The sequence below is a fragment of the Sceloporus occidentalis genome, unplaced genomic scaffold (genome assembly GCF_023333645.1).
Source record: "Sceloporus occidentalis isolate IW3139 unplaced genomic scaffold, rSceOcc1.0.p SCAF_1, whole genome shotgun sequence".
NCBI lineage: Eukaryota > Metazoa > Chordata > Lepidosauria > Squamata > Phrynosomatidae > Sceloporus > Sceloporus occidentalis.
Window position 1 is genome coordinate 279,068,617 of NW_028316981.1, and position 19,574 is coordinate 279,088,190.

The 19,574-nt window shown below is 43.6% G+C and overlaps 1 protein-coding gene across 5 annotated transcripts in view; it reads right to left on the reverse strand.

Annotated features, from left to right (window-relative positions):
• AP3B1 (adaptor related protein complex 3 subunit beta 1) overlaps positions 1 to 18,086 on the reverse strand; it is a 207,715-nt gene extending 189,629 nt beyond the window's left edge. For 2 of the 5 annotated variants that reach the window (XM_089494600.1, XM_089494591.1), the window contains exon 1: positions 17,851 to 18,084. In XM_089494600.1, coding sequence (XP_089350726.1) covers positions 17,851 to 17,999 — 149 coding nt within the window. In that variant the 5' untranslated portion in view covers positions 18,000 to 18,084. Of the gene's footprint in view, positions 1 to 1,152; positions 1,192 to 17,850 lie in introns of those variants that run through there. The other 3 variants (XM_089494621.1, XM_089494631.1, XM_089494610.1) reach the window with 3 other exon arrangements.
• Between the last annotated feature and the right edge of the window lie 1,488 nt (positions 18,087 to 19,574).

Here is a 19,574-nt window from a genome sequence, read left to right on the forward strand (position 1 = left end):
ATTTCACTTTTCAGGGAGCGTGTCCAAAGAAGGGCGACTAAAAAGGTGAAGGGTCTGGAAACCATGCCCTATGAGGAACGACTTAGGGAGCTGGGGATGTTTAGTCTGGAGAAGAGAAGGTTAAGAGATGATATGATAGCCCTGTATAAATATTTTAAGGGATGTCATATTGATGAGGTAGCTAGCTTGTTTTCTGATGCTCCAGAGAACAGGACCCGGAACAATGGATGCAAGCTACAAGAAAAGAGATTCCACCTCAACATTAGGAGGAACTTCCTGACAATAAGGGCTGTTCAACAGTGAAACACACTCCCTTGGAGTGTAGTGGAGTCTCCTTCACTGGAGGTCTTTAAACAGAGGCTGGATGGCCATCTGTCGGAGATGCTTTGATTGTGATTTCCTGCATGGCAGGGGGTTGGACTGGATGGCCCTTGTGGTCTCTTCCAACGCTATGATTCTATGATTTTATTGTCCTAGAATAGTATCCTTCATTTCTCCCTGTTGAAATTTATTTTGTTAATTTTGGCCCAGCTTTCTAATCTATTAAGACCATTTTTAATTCTGATCCTGTCCTTAGCTATTAACTATACCACTCAATTTAGTATCATCTGCAAATCTGAAAACCGTGCCCTCAATTCCATCATCCAATTCACTGATAAAGATGTTGAATACTACTCAGCCCAGAGCAGGGCCCTGTGGCAACTCTCCTGTAAAAAGGAGAAGCCACCATTGAGTATCCTTCAGGTTTGGTCAGTCAACAATTATAAATCCACGTAGCACTGTCTAGCCCACATTTTACTAGCTTATTTGCATGGATATCATGCAGAACTTTGCAAAAGGTCCTATTAATCATGATACTCTACATCCACAGCATTCCCTTCATCTACCAAGCTGGTAATTTTATCCAAAAAAAGAGGTATGATTTGTCTGCAATTACTTGTTTATGAGAAAACCATACTGACAACTATCTATTTAATGATCTATTCTAGAATCTTTCCTGGTATTGATGTCAGACTGACTGGGTGGAAATTATTTGGGTCCTCTTTTTCCTTCCTTTAAGATGGAGACAACATTTATCCTCCTCCAGTCTGCTGGGACCACTTCTGTTCCCCAGGAATTCTCAAAGATTATTGACAGTGATTCTGAGATTACCTCTGCCAGTTCTTTTAATATCTTTAGATGTAGGTCATCAGGCCCTGGAGACATGAATTCATGCAGAGTAGCCAAGTATTTCTGTAATACCTCTTTAGGTATCCTGTGCTGCATTTCCCCTACTGCAGTTCCATTTTCCCCAGGTTGAGCTCTTCCTTTTCAAAAGAGACCAAAGCAAAGAAAGCGTTGAGTAGTTCTGCCTTTTTACTGTTCATGTTAGTATTCTATCATCTTCTACACACAGCAGTTCTATCATTTCCTTGTTTTTCCTTTTGCTATGAACATAATTTTAAAAAGCCCTTTTATTGTTTTAAAATGAAGCACATTTTAAAGTCTTATATAAGTTTTTAGTTCTGTACTGTTGTACATCATTTCAGGAGTTGAAATGGGCTGAGAGGTGATATATACATTAAATAAATTAAAAAATATGCTGCTAGGCTACTCTTTACAACTGTGAACCTATGAGAATGTTTCCATCCAAATAATACACTTTAATTTGTTTTGCTTTGCTGTATTACAAAATGTACAGTTTTTGTTTTCATGTTTTCCTATTTCTCAGACGGTAAAAACTAAGATGCAAATATTTAGGAAGCATAGAGTGCAGCAGTTTTCACTTTGGAAAGAGATCATTATGAGACTAAGGGGTGAACCAGATGGGTAGCAAGGAGTGGCCTCTGGTTGCTCCAGCCCAGGACCATGCTGGTTGTATGGCCTGCTCTAGTCCTGGAGCCAATAGCCAGCAGGAACAGATTATATCTGCTCCTGGAATGGCTGGCTCTTGCCAGCTTGCTGCGGCCTTGCCTCAGCTTCTGGCCACTTTGAGGGCATGCATCATCTAAACACCATGCCCCCAAAGCAGCCATAAGCAGCTTTACTTGGCTCGTCTATTTCAGGCCTAACTGAAAGAAAAAAGGTGGTAGCATGAGCTTTTATACGCTTCAGTTTACTTCCTCAGATGCATCTGGTGGAGTGGAAAGCCTGAGGACAGACCTATATTTGTGAGAATGTCAATTCAAATTCAAAATCCTGTAGGTACCTACAGGAGGACACACAACACAAAGCCTTGCCACTGATCAAGATGCCAACTCTGCCCACACATTTACTCAGGAAACGTTATCACAAGAGCTAATGACATCACTCACAATATTAGAGACACCTTCAATGTGATTTATACTATTCTATGTCAGCACTCTACATTGAGCAAACGGGCCAGTCTCTATGCCACAGGATAAATGGATATAAATCAGACATTAGGAATCGGATTGCACAAAAAGTGGTGGGAGAACACTTCAATCTCCCTGGGCATTTCATCTCAGATATCAGAACAGTGGTCCTTGAACAAAATAGCTACAAAGGAAGATTGGAAAGAGAAACAGCAGAACTGGAACTTATCCACAAGCTACAGTCCTTCAGCAATGGGCTGAACAGACATAATGGTTTCTGGCCCCTTACACACATTTCAACATTATCTAATCCCTATCCTCATGAGGGCGGCTTTCATCACATCCCTCTCTGTTTCCCACATGCATCTACTCTCCTTGCCTGCAGGCAACAGCTTCTTTGCTGCCTTTGTCCACCAACGGCCATCATTAATTTGGGACTTGCCAGCTCATTTCCATACCCACAGGATTTTGAATCTGAATTGACATTCTCACACAGAAATGATTTATCTAGGTCTGTCCCTGAGCCTTTCACGCTACCAAATGCATCTGAGAAAGTAAACTCAAGTCTACAAAAGCTCATGCTACCAATCTCTTTCTTTCAGTTAGGGGCTGTGCAGACCGCCCCTAAGGGGCAGCCTGCAGCTGCCTTCAGATGCACCAGATTGGGGCCGCGGCAACCACATGCCGCGGCCCTGATCTATGCCCCCTCCCCTACAGCTACCCTGACCAACACAGACTGAAAAGCTACTCTATAATTACCAGCAATTCTGGAATAATGTGAAATTCCAAGCAATTCTGGAATAATGTGAAAAATCATCTATTGATAAAAAATCAATGCTTCTTTTTAAAAGAATAAGATACCAACATGATTTTGGATTCAGCTACATAGAGCTATTTATTTGAATTCTCTTTACTAGTAAGAACAGGTGTGGGGATAGAGACCGTACTAAAATGTGAAAATATTAAAGCCATCATGTTAGTCTTGTTACAAAACAAAAACTTATATCCCAACAATAAAAATCACAATAATTATTGTTTCATGAGAAAAACTGAATGTCCAACATTAAACAAGACATTTACTAAAATCTCCACATTATAAGAGGAATGTGAAATCTCCACTTCAACAGCACAAAAGCCTAGTAAACCAAGGGAAATCCAGTTCTTCTCACAGAAGCCTGCATAAATAAAGTCAAATAGCAACTCAGATATAATTCAAATACGTTCAAATTAAAATTCATACAATAATTTCAGTAGTACAGTAGTTCCCCAAAAGAATTCCAGGAATTCTTCTACTTGTCTGAGAACTTGTTCTATAACTCTAAAATAAAGAAAAGAAAAGCAATCAACAAAGTTGTTTGTCACCTCTGATTATGATGCTCTAAAGACTTTTGCTCTGCTCTATCTCCAATATTGACCTATTATTTTGAAGAGTCTCATCATAAGAGCACAGGAGCTACTTTTCGTGAGAGCATCTGTAACGTGTGCCCCTGCCCCCTTTGAGAATGAGAAGATATGCGTCAAGTGATAGGAAAGGCTGCAACTATTGACTCTGTACATACCATCCTGCAGTTGCAGGTTGAAAATTGCAAATACAGGATCTCTGTTAAGAGAAAAAAATAAGTGACCTACAAAAAGAGGGGAACAGACAGGAAAAATAAAGGTTTTCGTCTTCTCAATCAGGATATAAATACTAAAAATAGCAATTTGGTAACCCAACAGATTCAAATTATAATTTCCTACATAAAAAATATTTTCATGAATCACCCTGCTGCATGCAGAATGAGGTCACCAACATAAAATTCATTATAGTACATCAAATGGTACAGGTGAGGGATTATTATCCCAGACATTCTTCATCATTAAGAAGAAAAGTTATTATAATCTATTATTGACAATCATTCAACCAATTAACAGGTTGACAGCTAATCATGTAAGTAACAGCACTTGCATATAACAAAATGTTAAAGATACTGCTAGTTTTATATTATGTTTGCTTTGATCATATGTGGATGAAGAAATAGGAACAGTTTCAAAGTTCAGCAGAATATTCTTCATAGAAAAAAATGGTTGATCAAATCAGTATCACACTTCCTCATCTACTGGAACAATAACAGTACTACAGCTCAAAGCATCTTTGTTTTTAAAAGTTGCATTTTACACACAAGATATCTGCCTATTATGTGTGTGTGCACATTTTCAAATTGCCTGTCAACTTATGGCGATCCCATCAATTTCATAGCATTTTCTTAGGCAAAGAATATTCAGAGGAGATTTTCCCAATTCCTTCAACTAAAATATAGCCTACAGGACCTGGTATTCATTAATGGTCTTCCATCCAAGTATTACTCAGGGTTGATCTTGCTTAGCTTCCAATATGAGACTGTATCTGGAACCTTTAGGGTCTTTAGGCCCATTTGCATGTCACTTTTGTGAAAATAGGACAAGAATATATCAAAGTTACTTTCCAATTTTTTGTCCATTCACATAGAATATATTTAGGTATAAAAGACTTGAAGTACAGGAATGTTTAGCATAGCAGTTGGCTTTGGTATGAAAGAAGCACTATGTGGGACAAGACATAGACTGCAAGAGAGCTAGATGATACAGGAGATACTCAGACCAATATGAATAGTAGCTGGGGTAGTGATGATGCCGGTGAACAGGTCAGAGGTTGAAGGGTAGCATAATGAAACTGAATGGGCTGTTTAAAAAATTAATCGACTCCACCACAGCCTCCTTCCACAGGGTATTTCTTAGATGAAGAATTCAACCCTTACATAATTTTTTTTTCACAGCCCTAGACAAATCTTTATAGAGGTAAATATTCAAAGAATGATAAAAACTCAGTGTACTTCCACATGGGAAACTGTTTCTGAAACACAGGCCAGCAAATTTCAGCAGCACTCTGTGATACTTCAAGACTCCCTATTTGATCCACCTATTTCTGCTTGTACAGTAGATGAATAAATAAATAAATAATAATAATAATAATACATTTTATTTATATACCGCCTCTCCAAAGGATCAAGGCAGTTTACAAAAATGTATAAACAACTACATAAACAATTACTTAACACATAACCTATATAAACCTATAACCTAATACTGTCTCCCATCAGCATCTATGGATGCAATCTGAAGAGTGAAGTTTCACCCAAATGGATACTAACAGAAAAACTTTAGAACCATATTTTTACTAGTTATATTCACGTAGAACTCTTGGCTGCTCTGTAGTTGCAACTTTGAAATATACAGTAAAACACACAGCTGTGCATAATTATTTTCATAAAAAGGTAAAAGTTTTAAACATTATTGTGAAAATCTACTATTTCCACTCAGTACATACACTAAAACCTCAAAAGGCTGACTCAGAAAATGTATACAGTCCACCCCTTGCCTTATGTGGATTTTGAATACGCAATCTGTGAACGGCAAGGGGGGAAATGGTGCATGCTCTACAGAAATGTGTCTGGCATGATGCACAGGAGTGCACCACCATAACAATTAATGGAATTTAAGCATAGGCGGTTTTCCCCATACATTGGGGGTCTGGAACAGATTCACCGTGCATGGGGATGGCAGACTGTAGTCTACATTTAAGGCAGGGGTTCCCAACCTGGGGGTCGCCAGGTTGGGAATCCCCCGCCTCCCCCTCCCCTTTTCTCCACGGGTGCCGGCGCTAGCGCAGGCACCGCGCATAGAAAAGGGGAGGGGGCGGGAATCCCTCTTTCCCTTCTCCTTGCGAGCACTGGCCCTGACACAGGCACTCGCAAGGAGAAGGGGATGGGGGTGGGGCCTCCTCCTCCTCCTTGCTTCCCTTCCTGCAGCTGCCAGACAGCCGCAGGGAGAAAGGAAAGGGGGGTCCTCCTGCTCCTTCCCTCCTTTCCCGCAGCTGCCAGACAGCCGCGGGGAGGAAGGAAAGGGGGTGGGGCTCCTCCTCCTCCTCGCCTCCCTTCCCACAGCTGCCAGACAGTCGCAGGGAGGAAAGAAAGGGCGTGGGACTCCTCCTCCTCCTCCCCTCTCTTCCCGCGGCTGCCAGACAGCCACAGGGAGGAAGGAAAGGGGGGTCCTCCTGCACCTTCCCTCCCTTCCCACAGCTGCCAGTCAGCCGCGGGGAGGAAGGAAAGGAGGGGTCCTCCTGCTCCTTCCCTCTCTTCCCGCAGCTGCCAGACAGCCGCGGGGAGGAAGGAAAGGGGGGGTCCTCCTGCTCCTTCCCTCCCTTCCCGCAGCTGCCAGACAGCTGCGGGGAGGAAAAAAAGGGGGTGGGGGTCCTCCTCCTTCCCTCCCTTCCCGCAGCTGCCTGACAGTCACAGGGAGGAAGGAAAGGGGGGGTCCTCCTGCTCCTTCCCTCCCTTCCCGCAGCTGCCAGACATCCGCGGGGAGGAAGGAAAGGGGGTGTGGGTCCTCCTCCTCCTCGCCTCCCTTCCCGCGGCTGCCAGACAGCTGTGGGGAGGAAGGAAAGGGGGTGGGGGTCCTCCTCCTTCCCTCCCTTCCCGCAGTTGCCAGACAGCCGCAGGGAGGAAGGAAAGAGGGGGGTCCTCCTGCTCCTTCCCTCCCTTCCTGCAGCTGCCAGACAGTCGCGGGGAGGAAGGGACGGTCGGGGCTGCCTCCTCTTCTCTCCATGGCTGCCAGGCAACCACGGTTAGAAGGGGACTGGACTACAAGCCCCAGAGGACTCTGCGGCCGGAAGTCCCGTCCCTTCTCCCCTGGTGGCCTCCCTAATTGGTTGGGAGGCTGGGAAGGGGCGGGACTTATGACCGCAAAGCCTGCTGGAGCTTGTAGGCGGCTGGAAGTCCCACCCCTTCCTGGCCTCCCAACCTATCAGGGGGGGGAAACGGGTGGGACTTTCCTCACCAATGGGGGTCGCTGCCCAACAAAGGTTGGGAACCACTGATTTAAGGGGACAAATTTAACTGTTCTACCCGAAACATTATGTATTCTCAACACACATGTGTGTGCACGCACACACACGAGCACACTAAACACAGATCTGATGTGACTGATATAGCCCGACCATTATAGAAATTAAGTATGATGTGCTTATTCTGCCCCCCCTTCCACCAGTACTTTGTGCTGTTTCTGGAACCAGATGTTCATTTATTAATTCACACAAGTGGACATAAAGGCCTAATCTGTATGCTCTCCCCCAGGTTTCTTTAAAGGCATGGAGACATCCAAGGTGGGTTCCAAAAAGGAAGAGGTACTAGAAACCATATTGCAGTCATACTCTAAGAGAGCACACCAAAGAATTTCAAAAGAAAAGCACTATGTGTTTTATAGTTTACAGAACACTGTTTGATTGGATAGACCAAGAACATTTTTATATCGTTCTAAAAAAAATGACTATCACAACATTTCACTGACCTTATCCATATCCTATATTCTGGACAAGAGTTCACTGTTAGAGTAGAATAAGGAGAAACAGAATAGTTTCAAAACGGCAAGTGAGTCGGATGAGACTCTAAGAGCCTCTACTGACCGGTGTTATACGACGGCATGGGGGCGTGGTGTAAGCACGCTGCCCTCCCCCACACCAACATCATGCTGCGTGCCTGACTGCATGGCAGGAAGCATCATGGTGCTCCATATGCTCCAATCCAACAAGGAAAGAGGTGGCTGCAGGCCACTTCAAAGGGGCGGTCTGTTGAGTCCCTATACAGTCGGCCCTTCTTATACACTGATTTTTTATACACGGATTTAAGCATACACGGTTTGAAAATGTTCCAAAAAAGTATAAATTTACCTTGATTTTCCATTTTTTATAAGGGACACCATTTTGCTATGTCATTATATTTAATGGGACTTGAGCATACACGCGTATAACAAGGGTCCACTGTATTAGCACCCAATTTTTAGATTAATACACGGAACATATTTGGAAAGTAGGATTAGACTAGGAGGAATGAAGTTTGAATATTGGGGAAAGGAATAGCTACTATTTAAGATAGGTAGATAACACCATATTACTGCAGACAACATCAAAGACTTGTAATGACTTCAACTGAAAGTTAAAGAAGAAAGTGCAGTAGCATGGTTACAGGTGAATAGTTGTTATTTGCTGTGTGCCTCCAAGCCAGCTCTGAAGTATGAATAGCTTATCATACGTTTTCTTGGCAAGATTTTTCAGAGGAGACTTTTCATTGCCTTCCACTGAATATAACCTACAGCATACGATATTGCCTAATGGTCTCCTTTTCAAGTACTAATCAGGCCTGACCCTGCTTAGCTTCTCAGATCAGACAGGATTTTATGCCTTCGGGATATTTAACCTCTCTCATTTATAGAACTGCCAACATGACAGCAAATAACAACAACTGCACACTGGACTCAACGCAGGCAAAAGCAGGGCAATCCCAATAATGCAATACTCTAGGCTAGAGTTCAAAAACATAGCCGTGTTAGTCCAGAAATCAGTATGCAAAGGGATCTTGCAGCACCTTTGAGACTAACTCTAGGCTAGATGTGGCAAACCTGTGGCTTGACACACATTTTTACTGTTGCTCCCATTATCCTTGCCAATTAACTATACAAACTAGGGATGATGGGACCTGAACATCTGAGGTCTTATTCAGCTACGCCTTCATCTAACACACTTTTATTATTCCCCATTTGTCAAAATATTACAGGTAAGCATTTATTGACACTATTTATTAATACTGTGCCACTGTTTGAAACTCAGATTACCCTCTGTGCATTTAGCAGCTCAAAATTCATTAAGGGCTTATATTTTATGGGTTGCTCCATCCAAACCATTAATCTTTTCTGGCTCACATGCCTAGTCAAATTGGCATACCACTATAGTAGGAGGCACAGTGCCACTCTAACAGATGGCCCTAACTATAGACATGCCAATGAACCAGTATAGGCATCAAATTTCAATATTAGGACCTGGCTACTCTGCAAGCAATTCATCAATTCATCTCTACCCCTTTTCATGACTTTTAAACAGTCAACACTAAATTAACTGAATATTTCTAGAATGACTTGCGCAGTAATTTACATTTTCACAGAAAAACCAAGAACCAGCTGAGATAACCAGCACTGATCAGTTCCTAGCAAAACAAATATTTGCAAACTACAACAGTTTTGCTGCCAAGTTACATATCATACACACATACAGGCTACCAAAGACTGACTGTACTCAGTCATTAGATCAATTTTCCATTTCATCAAGATATCTGAACCATTACTTTCTCATCAAATTATTCTACCTTCAGTCGAACAGGCCTGTTACTCACCTGTGTTCTTGCAATGGTTGAATTCATTCTGGCAATCAAAAGATTTGTTAAAAGCAATGCATACTGAATTGTTTCATTATAGACTTCAACTCTGATTAAATATCTAGCAATGCAGAAGACTAGTATGGTGCCAGTCCACGTTTCAATGCAATTAATTCAAAATTCTTTCACATTTCTTTCCATGTATTCCCAAGGAAGAGAGGTAATTGTTTTTATTTGTATGAAAAATTATAGTACCGTATTTTCCGGCGTACAAGATGACTTTTTGACCCTCTAAAATGGGGTCAAAAGTTGGGGGCCGTCTTGTACGCCGGTAACAAGAGAGCCCCAGGAACCCAGCACACTTACCTGGTTGTCCTGCCAGCTTCCAAAGGGCTCCGGAGCCCTTTGGAAGCCAGCGCGGGGGTGCCTCCCTGGCTGCCGGCTTCCAAAGCCCTCTGGAGCCCTTTGGAAGCCGGCACGGGGGTGCCTCCCTGGATGCCAGCTTCCAAAAGCCTCCGGAGCCCTTTGGAAGCCGGCGCGAGGGTGCCTCCCTGGATGCTGGCTTCCAAAGGCCTCCGGAGCCCTTTGGAAGCCGGCATTTGTGAGCATCAGGCCCCCTAAACTTGACCTATAGTAGGCCAGGGCACTGCCTACATGCAAGGGAGGCTTTGCAGGCCTCAGCAAAGGCCTGGGGTAAATAAAAATAAAAATAAAAAATGAGAGGGGGGGAGATAGATAGATAGATAGATAGATAGATAGATAGATAGATAGATAGAGATGGATGGATGGATAGATAGATACAGATAAATGAGAGAGAGAGAAATAGAGGGAGGGAGGGAGGGAGGGAGGGAGGGAGGGAGAGGGGGAGAGAGAGATATGAGAGAGAGAAATAGAGATAGAGAGAGAGAGAGGGAGAGAGAGAGAAATAGATAGAGATAATAATAATAATAATAATAATAATAATAATAATAATAATTTTTATTTCTACCCCGCCCTTCCATAGATATGATCAGGGCAGCTTACAAATTTTTAAAACATTTCAATACAGGATAAAAATTCAATATAACAGTTAAAAACATTACTACAAACAAACAGGAACAGGAAAACAATAAAATACACATGTCAAGGGCAAGGAAAAGGAGAAAATTAGTTTACATCGGTCCGGGGTCAAAAGGGAAAAAGAGGGCAGGAAAATAAACAGACAATCTAAGGTGGGAAAGCCAGCCGGAATAGATACGTTTTCAGTTGTTTCTTGAAGACAGCTAATGAGGCGGCGGAGCGAAGCTCTGCAGGGAGCTTATTCCAGAGTGAAGGGGCAGCAATAGCAAAAGCCCTCTGTGAAGTCCGTACAAAGTTAGACCTAGCGACCTCCAACAATTTAGTCCCGGAAGTTCTGAGTGTGCGGGGCGGATTATATGGGGAGAGGCGGTCCTCCAAGTACCCTGGGCCCAAGCCATTTAGGGCTTTATAGGTCAAAACCAACACCTTGTATTGAGCTCGGAAGCGAATAGGCAGCCAGTGAAGGTCTTTTAAAATAGGTGTTATATGGTCCGACCTGGAACTACCAGCGACCAATCTAGCTGCCATGTTCTGCACCAATTGCAGCTTCCGGGTTTGGTACAAGGGTTGCCCCATTGCAGAAATCCAATCGAGAGGTTACCAAAGCATGTACAACAGATTCAAGGTCCTTTCAGTCCAGGTAGGGATGCAGCTGGCATATCAGCCGAAGCTGATAACAAGCACTCCTGTCCGTCGCATCCACCTGAGAAGTTAATTGGAGCGACGAATCAAGGAGCATTCCCAAGCTGCGCACCGAGTCCTTCAGGGGGAGCGTGACCCCATTCAGGACCGGGTGACAGATCTCACCACCCGAAACCGGGGAACCTATCACCAGTACTTCCGTTTTCCCTGGATTCACACTGAGTTTGTTCTCCCTCATCCAGCCCATTACCGACGCCAAGCAGGCATCTAGAGGAGAGATGCCATCCTTAGTTACTGCATCAGATAGATAGAGATAAGTAGATAGATAGATGAGATATATATAGAGAGAGATAGGGAGATAGAGATAGAGAGAGAGAAATAGATAGATAGATAGATAGATAGATAGATAGATAGATAGATAGATAGATGAGAGAGAGAGAGAGAGAGAGAGAGAGAGATAAGCAAGCAGGCAAGCAAGCAAGCAAGCCTAGATTAGATAATGAGTTGGGGTAAATGCAGTGATGTTTTTTAAATTTTTATTTGGTGTGAATTGGAAGAGGGGTGGTCTTATACGGCAAGTATATCCCAAACTCTATATTTTAACTGGAAAAGTTGGGGGTCGTCTTATACGCCCAGTTGTCTTATACACCGGAAAATACGGTAAATTAAATATTAGAAACATAGTGTTGGAAGAGACCACAATGACCATCCAGTCCCTGTCATGCAGGAACTCACAATCTACATACACACTCCAACAGATGGACATCCAGCCTGTGTTTAAAGGCCTGCAAAGAAAGAGACTCCACTACTCTCTAAGGGACTATGTTCCACTTTCAAAAAGCTCATACTATCGGGAGGTTCCTCCTAATGTGAAGGGGGAATCTCTTTTCCTGTATCTTGCATCCATTGTTCTGGGTCCTGTGACACCCCTTCAAATACTTAAACAGGGATATCATATCACCTCTTAACTGTCTCTTCTCCAGGCTAAACATACCCAGCTCCCTAAGTCTCTCCTCATTTGGCATGGTTTCCAGACCCTTTGGTCACCCTCCTCTGGACATGCTCCAGCTTGTCAACATCCCTTTTGAATTGTGCTGCCCAAAACTGGTCACAGTATTCCAGATGAGGCCTGACCAAAGCAGAACAGAGTAATACAGTGTGCCCGCGTCATACGCGGGCGCGTTTTACACAGCTTTCAGCATATGCTGAAAGCTGTGCTGGGAGAAAGGGGCGGCGCATCCCATAGGGAATAATGGGGCGTGTGCCCGTGGCATGTGCGCTGCCGCACCACTGCATGCATGAGCCCCATTCATTTCAATGGGACTCGAGCATAGGTGGAATTTGCTTTATGAGACCAGAACAGATCCCCTGTGTAAAGCAAGGCCGCACTGTACTATAACTTCCCTTGATCTAGACACTACAGTCTATTGATGCAGCCTATAATTCCATTAGCTTTCTTAGCTGCCACATCACATTGCTGACCCATGGGTCAGATTAAATAAATGGGTCCTAGAACAGATTAAGCCGGTACAATCCCTAATAGCCAAGATAACCAAATTGAGGCTGTCGTACTTTGGCCACATCATGAGAAGGTATGACTCATTAGAAAAGGCAATAATGCTAGGCAAGGTAGAAGGAAGTAGAAAGAGAGGAAAACCACATGCCAGATGGATAGACTCAATCAGGGAGGTCATGGGCCTGAACCTGTAGGACCTGAACAGGGAGGTTTAGAATAGGGGGTCTTGGAGGTGTCTCATTCACAGGGTTGCCATGAATCAACATCAACTCGAAGCCAGTTAACAACAACAAATCTAGGAACTCAGTGGGAGGTTACTGAGGAACTAGCCTGACACTGCAGACATTTCTTCCTCTACCCCAGTGGAAGACGAAACTAAATAAGGAACATGGGAGAGGGAAGGAAGAGAGTTGTTCTTTTTTAAAAAAAACTTTATTCTAAGCAAGGAATAGCAAAAGAATATCTCATCCTTTAGGCAGTCACTTTAACTTACAAAGTTACAACAGGGCTAGAACATATTCAGCCAAGGTTTTATAAAGAACCATAATTTCCCTAACACATCCATCTAAAACATGTTATTCATGATACAGATGGGATTCAGAATCCTGGATGTTCATTGGAGCAGGGGAAGCTAGGAGCCTGGGTGCTTCTCTCCAGTCTAGAACAACTTATCTTAGGTGGGACCCATTTTGCTCAACATTCTTGCAGGATCTCGAAGCTTCCAACTGGTCATTCTTATTGGGCAATTCTCTCAAACCCAATAAATTCAATTTAACACCATCACCTCACTAACCCTTTGTTTACCTGGAGGGGAGACTAGATCCCTCAGCTGTGTTGCCCAGATAATGGGAAAGGCCACCATCACAGGAGCTCCTATATCTTGACATAAACAGTAACTTGGAGAGAGACAATTTTCATCAAGATAATGAATTATGATTCATGATACAGGAATAAAGGTACACAAACTGTCATCCCAGTTACAGTCTGGATCTTGAGAGGTAACTCCCCATAACTTTTTTTTAAAATCACACAACACCATACCATGCACTTAACATAATGTGTAGCTCAGCACTAAAACATACTTGGGGAGAATGTGATCCTCCAAACTCCAAAGACTTACTAAAACTACCATTTGCCCTAGCCAACATAACCAGTGGTGAAGGAAGATGGGAACTGGTTACCAACAACATCTGAAAGGTCACATGGTCCTCATCCCTCAATTAAGACATATAGCATACCAATTTGCCAACAATATATCTAAGAAATGAAATTCACACACAATTTTTTTAAAATATCCAGTCACTCAAAAGTGATCTTAGTATAAAGCAAAACCCACATTGTTCATACATCTCTTCTGCGTTATTATCACAGACATAAACAGTCAGGTTGTGTGTATTTATTTATTTATTTAAAATGCATACCACTTTTCTTTATAAGTTGATATATAACATACCATTGTAAACTAAACACAGGGAGTACCATTCATGTTAGCAAGGCTAAAGAATCATAGCAAAGAGCACTGTACTGCAGGAGACAAATCAAAGTGATAACAGGATAGTGATTAAGCAATTTATTATTATTATTAAACTTTATTTATATAGTGCTGTAAATGAATAAGAACCCACTGCAAGTGCAACATGATTGTAGAAGACAACAAGCTAGGCCTATAATGTAATTCTCCAATTATACGCAGGGTAGCAGCTCTGTGTGACTAATACATGTATCAAGAAGAAACTTAACTCTAAACTGCATAATAAGTTGGTCCATTAGGAACAAGCTCTCATTCCCCCAATACCTGTTATGCATCAAAATAAATATGTTTATGAACTACAATTCTTTTGAAGTTTAACATGAAAATACACAAAACATTGTCATGTTTTCCTGTATGGTTTTGTTACAAATGAAATGCTGTATCTTGCAGAAGCTTAGTAACTAAAAAGCCTTCATGAAGCCATTCTAAGTTAAGGTAGTTTGTAAATGATTCAGGAGTACATATTTCACTCATACATGTACACAGAAATAACATTTAAATGCTTTATTAAGATATAGCCAGCAGAAACCATCAACTTGTGGCACTTATTTGTCACAAAAATTATTTGAGACTGTCTTAGATGCTTATTTCTTTAGAAAGATACTGGGGGGAAAATGACACATGAAATACACAGAGAGGGAAAAGAGTCTTCCTCCCTTAATCAAATGTCTAAAGCAGGGAGACAGGAAAACATAAATACACGGGCGTTATCTATGACTTTTAATAAAAAATGAAATTCTAGAAATGTTGTCAGAATAGAATAACAGAAGGCAAGCAACAGAGAGGCAAGAGCAGCTCTAATAAATTCCCCACACAAATATACACACACATCCAAGATTTGTCCAGCCTCTTTACAAACCATACTCAAGATAATGATTAATCATTCTGATTCCTCCATTAGATATCAGCACCACAAAGTTACTTCTGTCACAGTATTTTCATGATCCCAAGTCTTTCAAAAGGATAGTCATGCACATGTTTCCAGAGAAGGAAATCCTACTATTTCCAACAAGATTGCAGCCTCAAGAGGGTAGACTGAAAGGAAGAGGTCTTGGAGATGTTTCTCAGGCATCTCCCTGAATGGGCATTTTGTAGCCATTCTGTTTCTGTATGTCCCATTTTTTCCACCTCTGTTTTCTCCAGAAATGGGTAAGATCCTGAGGCAGATCACCATAAGGACAGATGACCAGCACTCCTCCAGACATTTCATCCTTTCTCTAATTCATATATTCAAGGCATCAATTGATGGTCATTTAGGAACGAAAAAATCATCAACAATAACCACGGGGCATAACTTTCATCCTGAACATTAAGGAAACAAAAATAACAACCATGGAGGAGCTACAAGAATTCATCCTAGACAACAAGAAATAGTCAAAGAGTTTCCATACCTTGGATCAAATTTAGACCAGAATGGTGGCTGCAGTGAAGAAATCAGAAGAAGACTAGGAATAGGAAGTGAAGCTATGAAGGAACTAGGCTGGATCCTAAAGTGCAAAGATCTCTCTCTGAAAACTAAAATGAGGATAGCCCAAGTCACTGTATTCCCCATCACCTTCTGGGGATGTTAGAGTTGGACAGTAAAGAAAACAGATAGAAGGAAAATTAATTCATTTGAGGTGTGGTTGTGGGGAAGAGTGCTGAGGATCCCATGGATAGCCAAAAAGACTAGCAAATGGGTTCTAGAACAGATCAAGCCAGAAATCTCCCTGGAAGTCCAAGTGACTAAACTGAGGCTATCATACTTTGGCCACATCATGAGAATGCATGGCTCATTAGAAAAGATAATAATGCCAGGAAAGGCGGAAGACAGTAGAAAGAGAGGAAGGCCGCAAGCTAGATGAATGGACTCTATTAAGGTCACAGGACTGAATCTGGAGGACCTATGTGGAACAGTGGAGGACGGGAGGTGCTTGGAGAGGTCTCATCCACAAGTTTGCCAAGGAGGGCTGTAACAACAAATACTTCATTCAGGACCAACCAAAGAACCGTCACAAGACATTGCAAAGTAACTTCCCCTGCTACTTTGAAACAATTTAATTGGTTCTGGTAAAAGTACACTGGATAACCCTGTGCAAGTCAGTCTCTCAGTCTCAGAGGATAGCCATGGCAAACTCACTGTGAAGAAAGCTTGCCTTGAAAACCCCTGTGATAGCCTTAAGGTCAAAGGCACAATACCAAAAACAAAGGATGGTCACAGGATGTCTGTCACAAGGTAACTTCCTCTGCCACTTTGAGATGGTTTAATGGGTTCTGGTAAAAGTTCTCTCCATGCTGCCCTTGGGAGTTTACAGCATATGCCACTGGCTACGTATTAAAGACAAAGGTATATTAACTTTACGTATTAACAAGGCCAAGTTGTGGGCAGGATTTGGAGAAAGGGAGAGGCAGGCTGAGCAGACGTCCTCCTTTTCCAGGACAACACTCTACGCTTCAGCCCTCTGTCCAGGAGGAATTCCGAAATGTCCTCCATTTTGAGCATGACTACAAAGCGGGAATTTATATTGATATGCATGTTTTGTAGCTTTTATTCGGCCATGACCTCGATTTTTCTTCCAATGCCCTCCACTTTATGGTGACTTGTCCTCCTTGGCGCTGAGGAGATCTGGCCACCCTGGCACAGTGACCAGCGGTCCTCCTTTCCCAGGTCACATCCTACATTTCAACCATCTGTCCAAGAGGAATTCAAAAAATGTCCTCCATTTTAAGCATGGCTAAGAAGCATGGATTGATATTTCTATGGGTGTCTTTTAGCTTTTTCTTTGGTCCTAGAATCGTAGAGTTGGAAGAGGCCCCAAAAAGGGCCTCCCAGTCCAACCCCATTCTGCCATGCAGGAACTCTCAAAGCATCCCTGACAGAGGGCCATCCAGCCTCTGCTTGAAGACCTCCAAGGAGGGAGACTTCACCGCTCTCCATTGAGAGAGTGTGTTCCAATGTCAAACAGCCCTTACTATCAAGAAGTTCCTCCTAATGTTGAGGAGGAATCTCTTTTCCTGCAGTTTGCATCCATTGCTCCGGGTCCTAGTCTCTGGAGCAGCAGAAAACAAGCTTGCTCCCTCCTCAATATGACATCCCTTCAAATATTTAAACAGGGCTATCATATTACCTCTTAACCTTCTCTTCTTCAGGCTAAACATCCCCAGCTCCCTGAGTCTTTCCTCGTAGGGCATGGCTTCTGTCCTCCATTTGGCCGTGAGGACATCTGTGTCACCTGGCATAGAAGGGCGGTCCTCCTTTTCCAGGACACGTCCCCCATTTCAACCATTGTGAGCATGGCTAAGAAGCAAGGGCTTCTCTCTCTGTTGGGTGTCTGTCTATCGCCCTGTCTTCTGTCCGGAATGCCCTCCCTTTCTCCGCGAGGACACCTGGCCTCCCCCTTCCCTCCCGGGACGCGCCCTGCATTCCGACCACCCTCTCTCCAGGAGGAATGCCTTCATTTGAAGCGTGGCTCAGAAGCATGGGGTGATACTTTCTGGGAGTGTCTGGAGCTCTTAGTTCGGCCTTGCCTGCTCTCCCTTAGGAGGGGCTGGCGAGGCAGCCTCGGGGCCCCGCCTTGATTCACTTACTTCTTCGTGTCGCTGCTGAAGAGCCCGAAGGCCGCCGGGGCCGAGGAGGAGGCGGAGGCGATGGTGGGCGTCACCTCCTGCCCGACCTCGGGCTGCCCATCCCCGGTCTGCTCGTTGTAGCCGACGACGCTGCTGTTGCCGCTCGACATGTTGCTGCTTCCCCTGCTGCGACCCCCAACTTCTCCCTCTCTCTCTCCCGCCCGCCCTTCTCTAGCAATCCGGCTCCTTCCCGGAAGCTGACGCCACACGCCCCGCCCCCAAAGGCTGGTCACGTGCTCCTTGGAGAACAAGGGGGCGGGGAAAAGCGTCTCAACTTATTTTTCCCCTCCGGACCGACCCCCGGCGCCGCCGTTGCCAAGGAAACGAGAGGTTGCTCCTCCTCCTCCTCCTCCGCTCGTTTCAGGCCCCGCCCCCAGAGGATCAGGCCCCGCCCCGCCCACGGGTTTCCTCCAGTCACGAGCCCTTAATCAGGCGTTGGTGGCGCGCGCATGCGCGTCCTCGTGCCACGTTGGCCAAGGGAAACCCCGTGATTGGCTCACTTTAGGGCCTCCATAACATAACTCAAAAAAACACTTCCTAGAATTCAGTGGTTCTCAACCACCTTTGGGCCTCCATATATTGGGGGACTTCAGTTCCCAGAAGCCCCAGTCAGTATGTTCATTGTTCAGGAATTCTGGGAGTTGAAGTCTCAAAAAAAAAACATCTAGAGGACCAAAGGTTGAGAACCACTGTCCCAGATTAGACTCTTATTGTGCTGCTGTGCTGTTCCACTTTTAACTGCTCTGTCTGTCTCCTCCTGTTGCATTCTGGGATTTGCAGTTTAAGGAGAGGGGCCTTTAGAACTCTCCAACCAAAGAGCTCTTAAACAAACAAATAATAATAAAACTTATTTGTAATCCGCTTTTCTGTAATGAAACAATCAAAGCGGCTAATGTAGTGTTAAAAAAAATCCAACATATAATATTACTGAACAATATCTCCCCTCCTAAAAAAGAATTAAACTATTAATAACAGCATAAACAATGGGCAGAGCGGTAGCATGATACAGGACGTAAGGGGGTGATCCATTCTGTGGCCAGGTGCTTTTATTCAGGAAAGGCCTCACTGAACTACAGATCCCAGAATGCAACAGCAGGCAGCCAGAGCAGTTAAAAGTGGAATAGCAGTGCTATGGAGAGTGCAATAATGTGGTCAGAGGCATGCTACGACAAATATGAAGCCTGAGAGCCACTGTGGCTTAATGGTTTCAGTGTTGGACTGTGACTCTGATAGACAAGGGTTTGGTTCCCAGCTCGGCCATGAAACCCACTGGGTGACCTTTATCAAGTCACACTCTCTCAGCCTCAAAGGAAGGCCATGGCAAACCTCCTCTGAGCAAATTTGGCCAAGAAAAACCCTTGATAAGTTCACTTTAAAGTTGCCCTTAAATTATGAGCCCTGGTAGCCCAGTTAAATGTCTGTATTGCAGCCATAAGATTGTGAGTTCAATCCCAGCCAGGGGCTCAAGCTCGATTCAGCCTTGCATCCTTCCAGTGCCACTAAAATGAGTGCCCGGATTGTTGGAGGCAATTAGCTTTATTACACATTGTAAACCGCTTAGGTAGTGCTTATGTGCACTGAGATGCAGTATAGAAATGTATTTGCTATAGCTATTGCTATAGGTCAGATACGACTTGAAAACACATGCCAGTAACAACTAGGAGAGAGATACTACTGGGTGATCT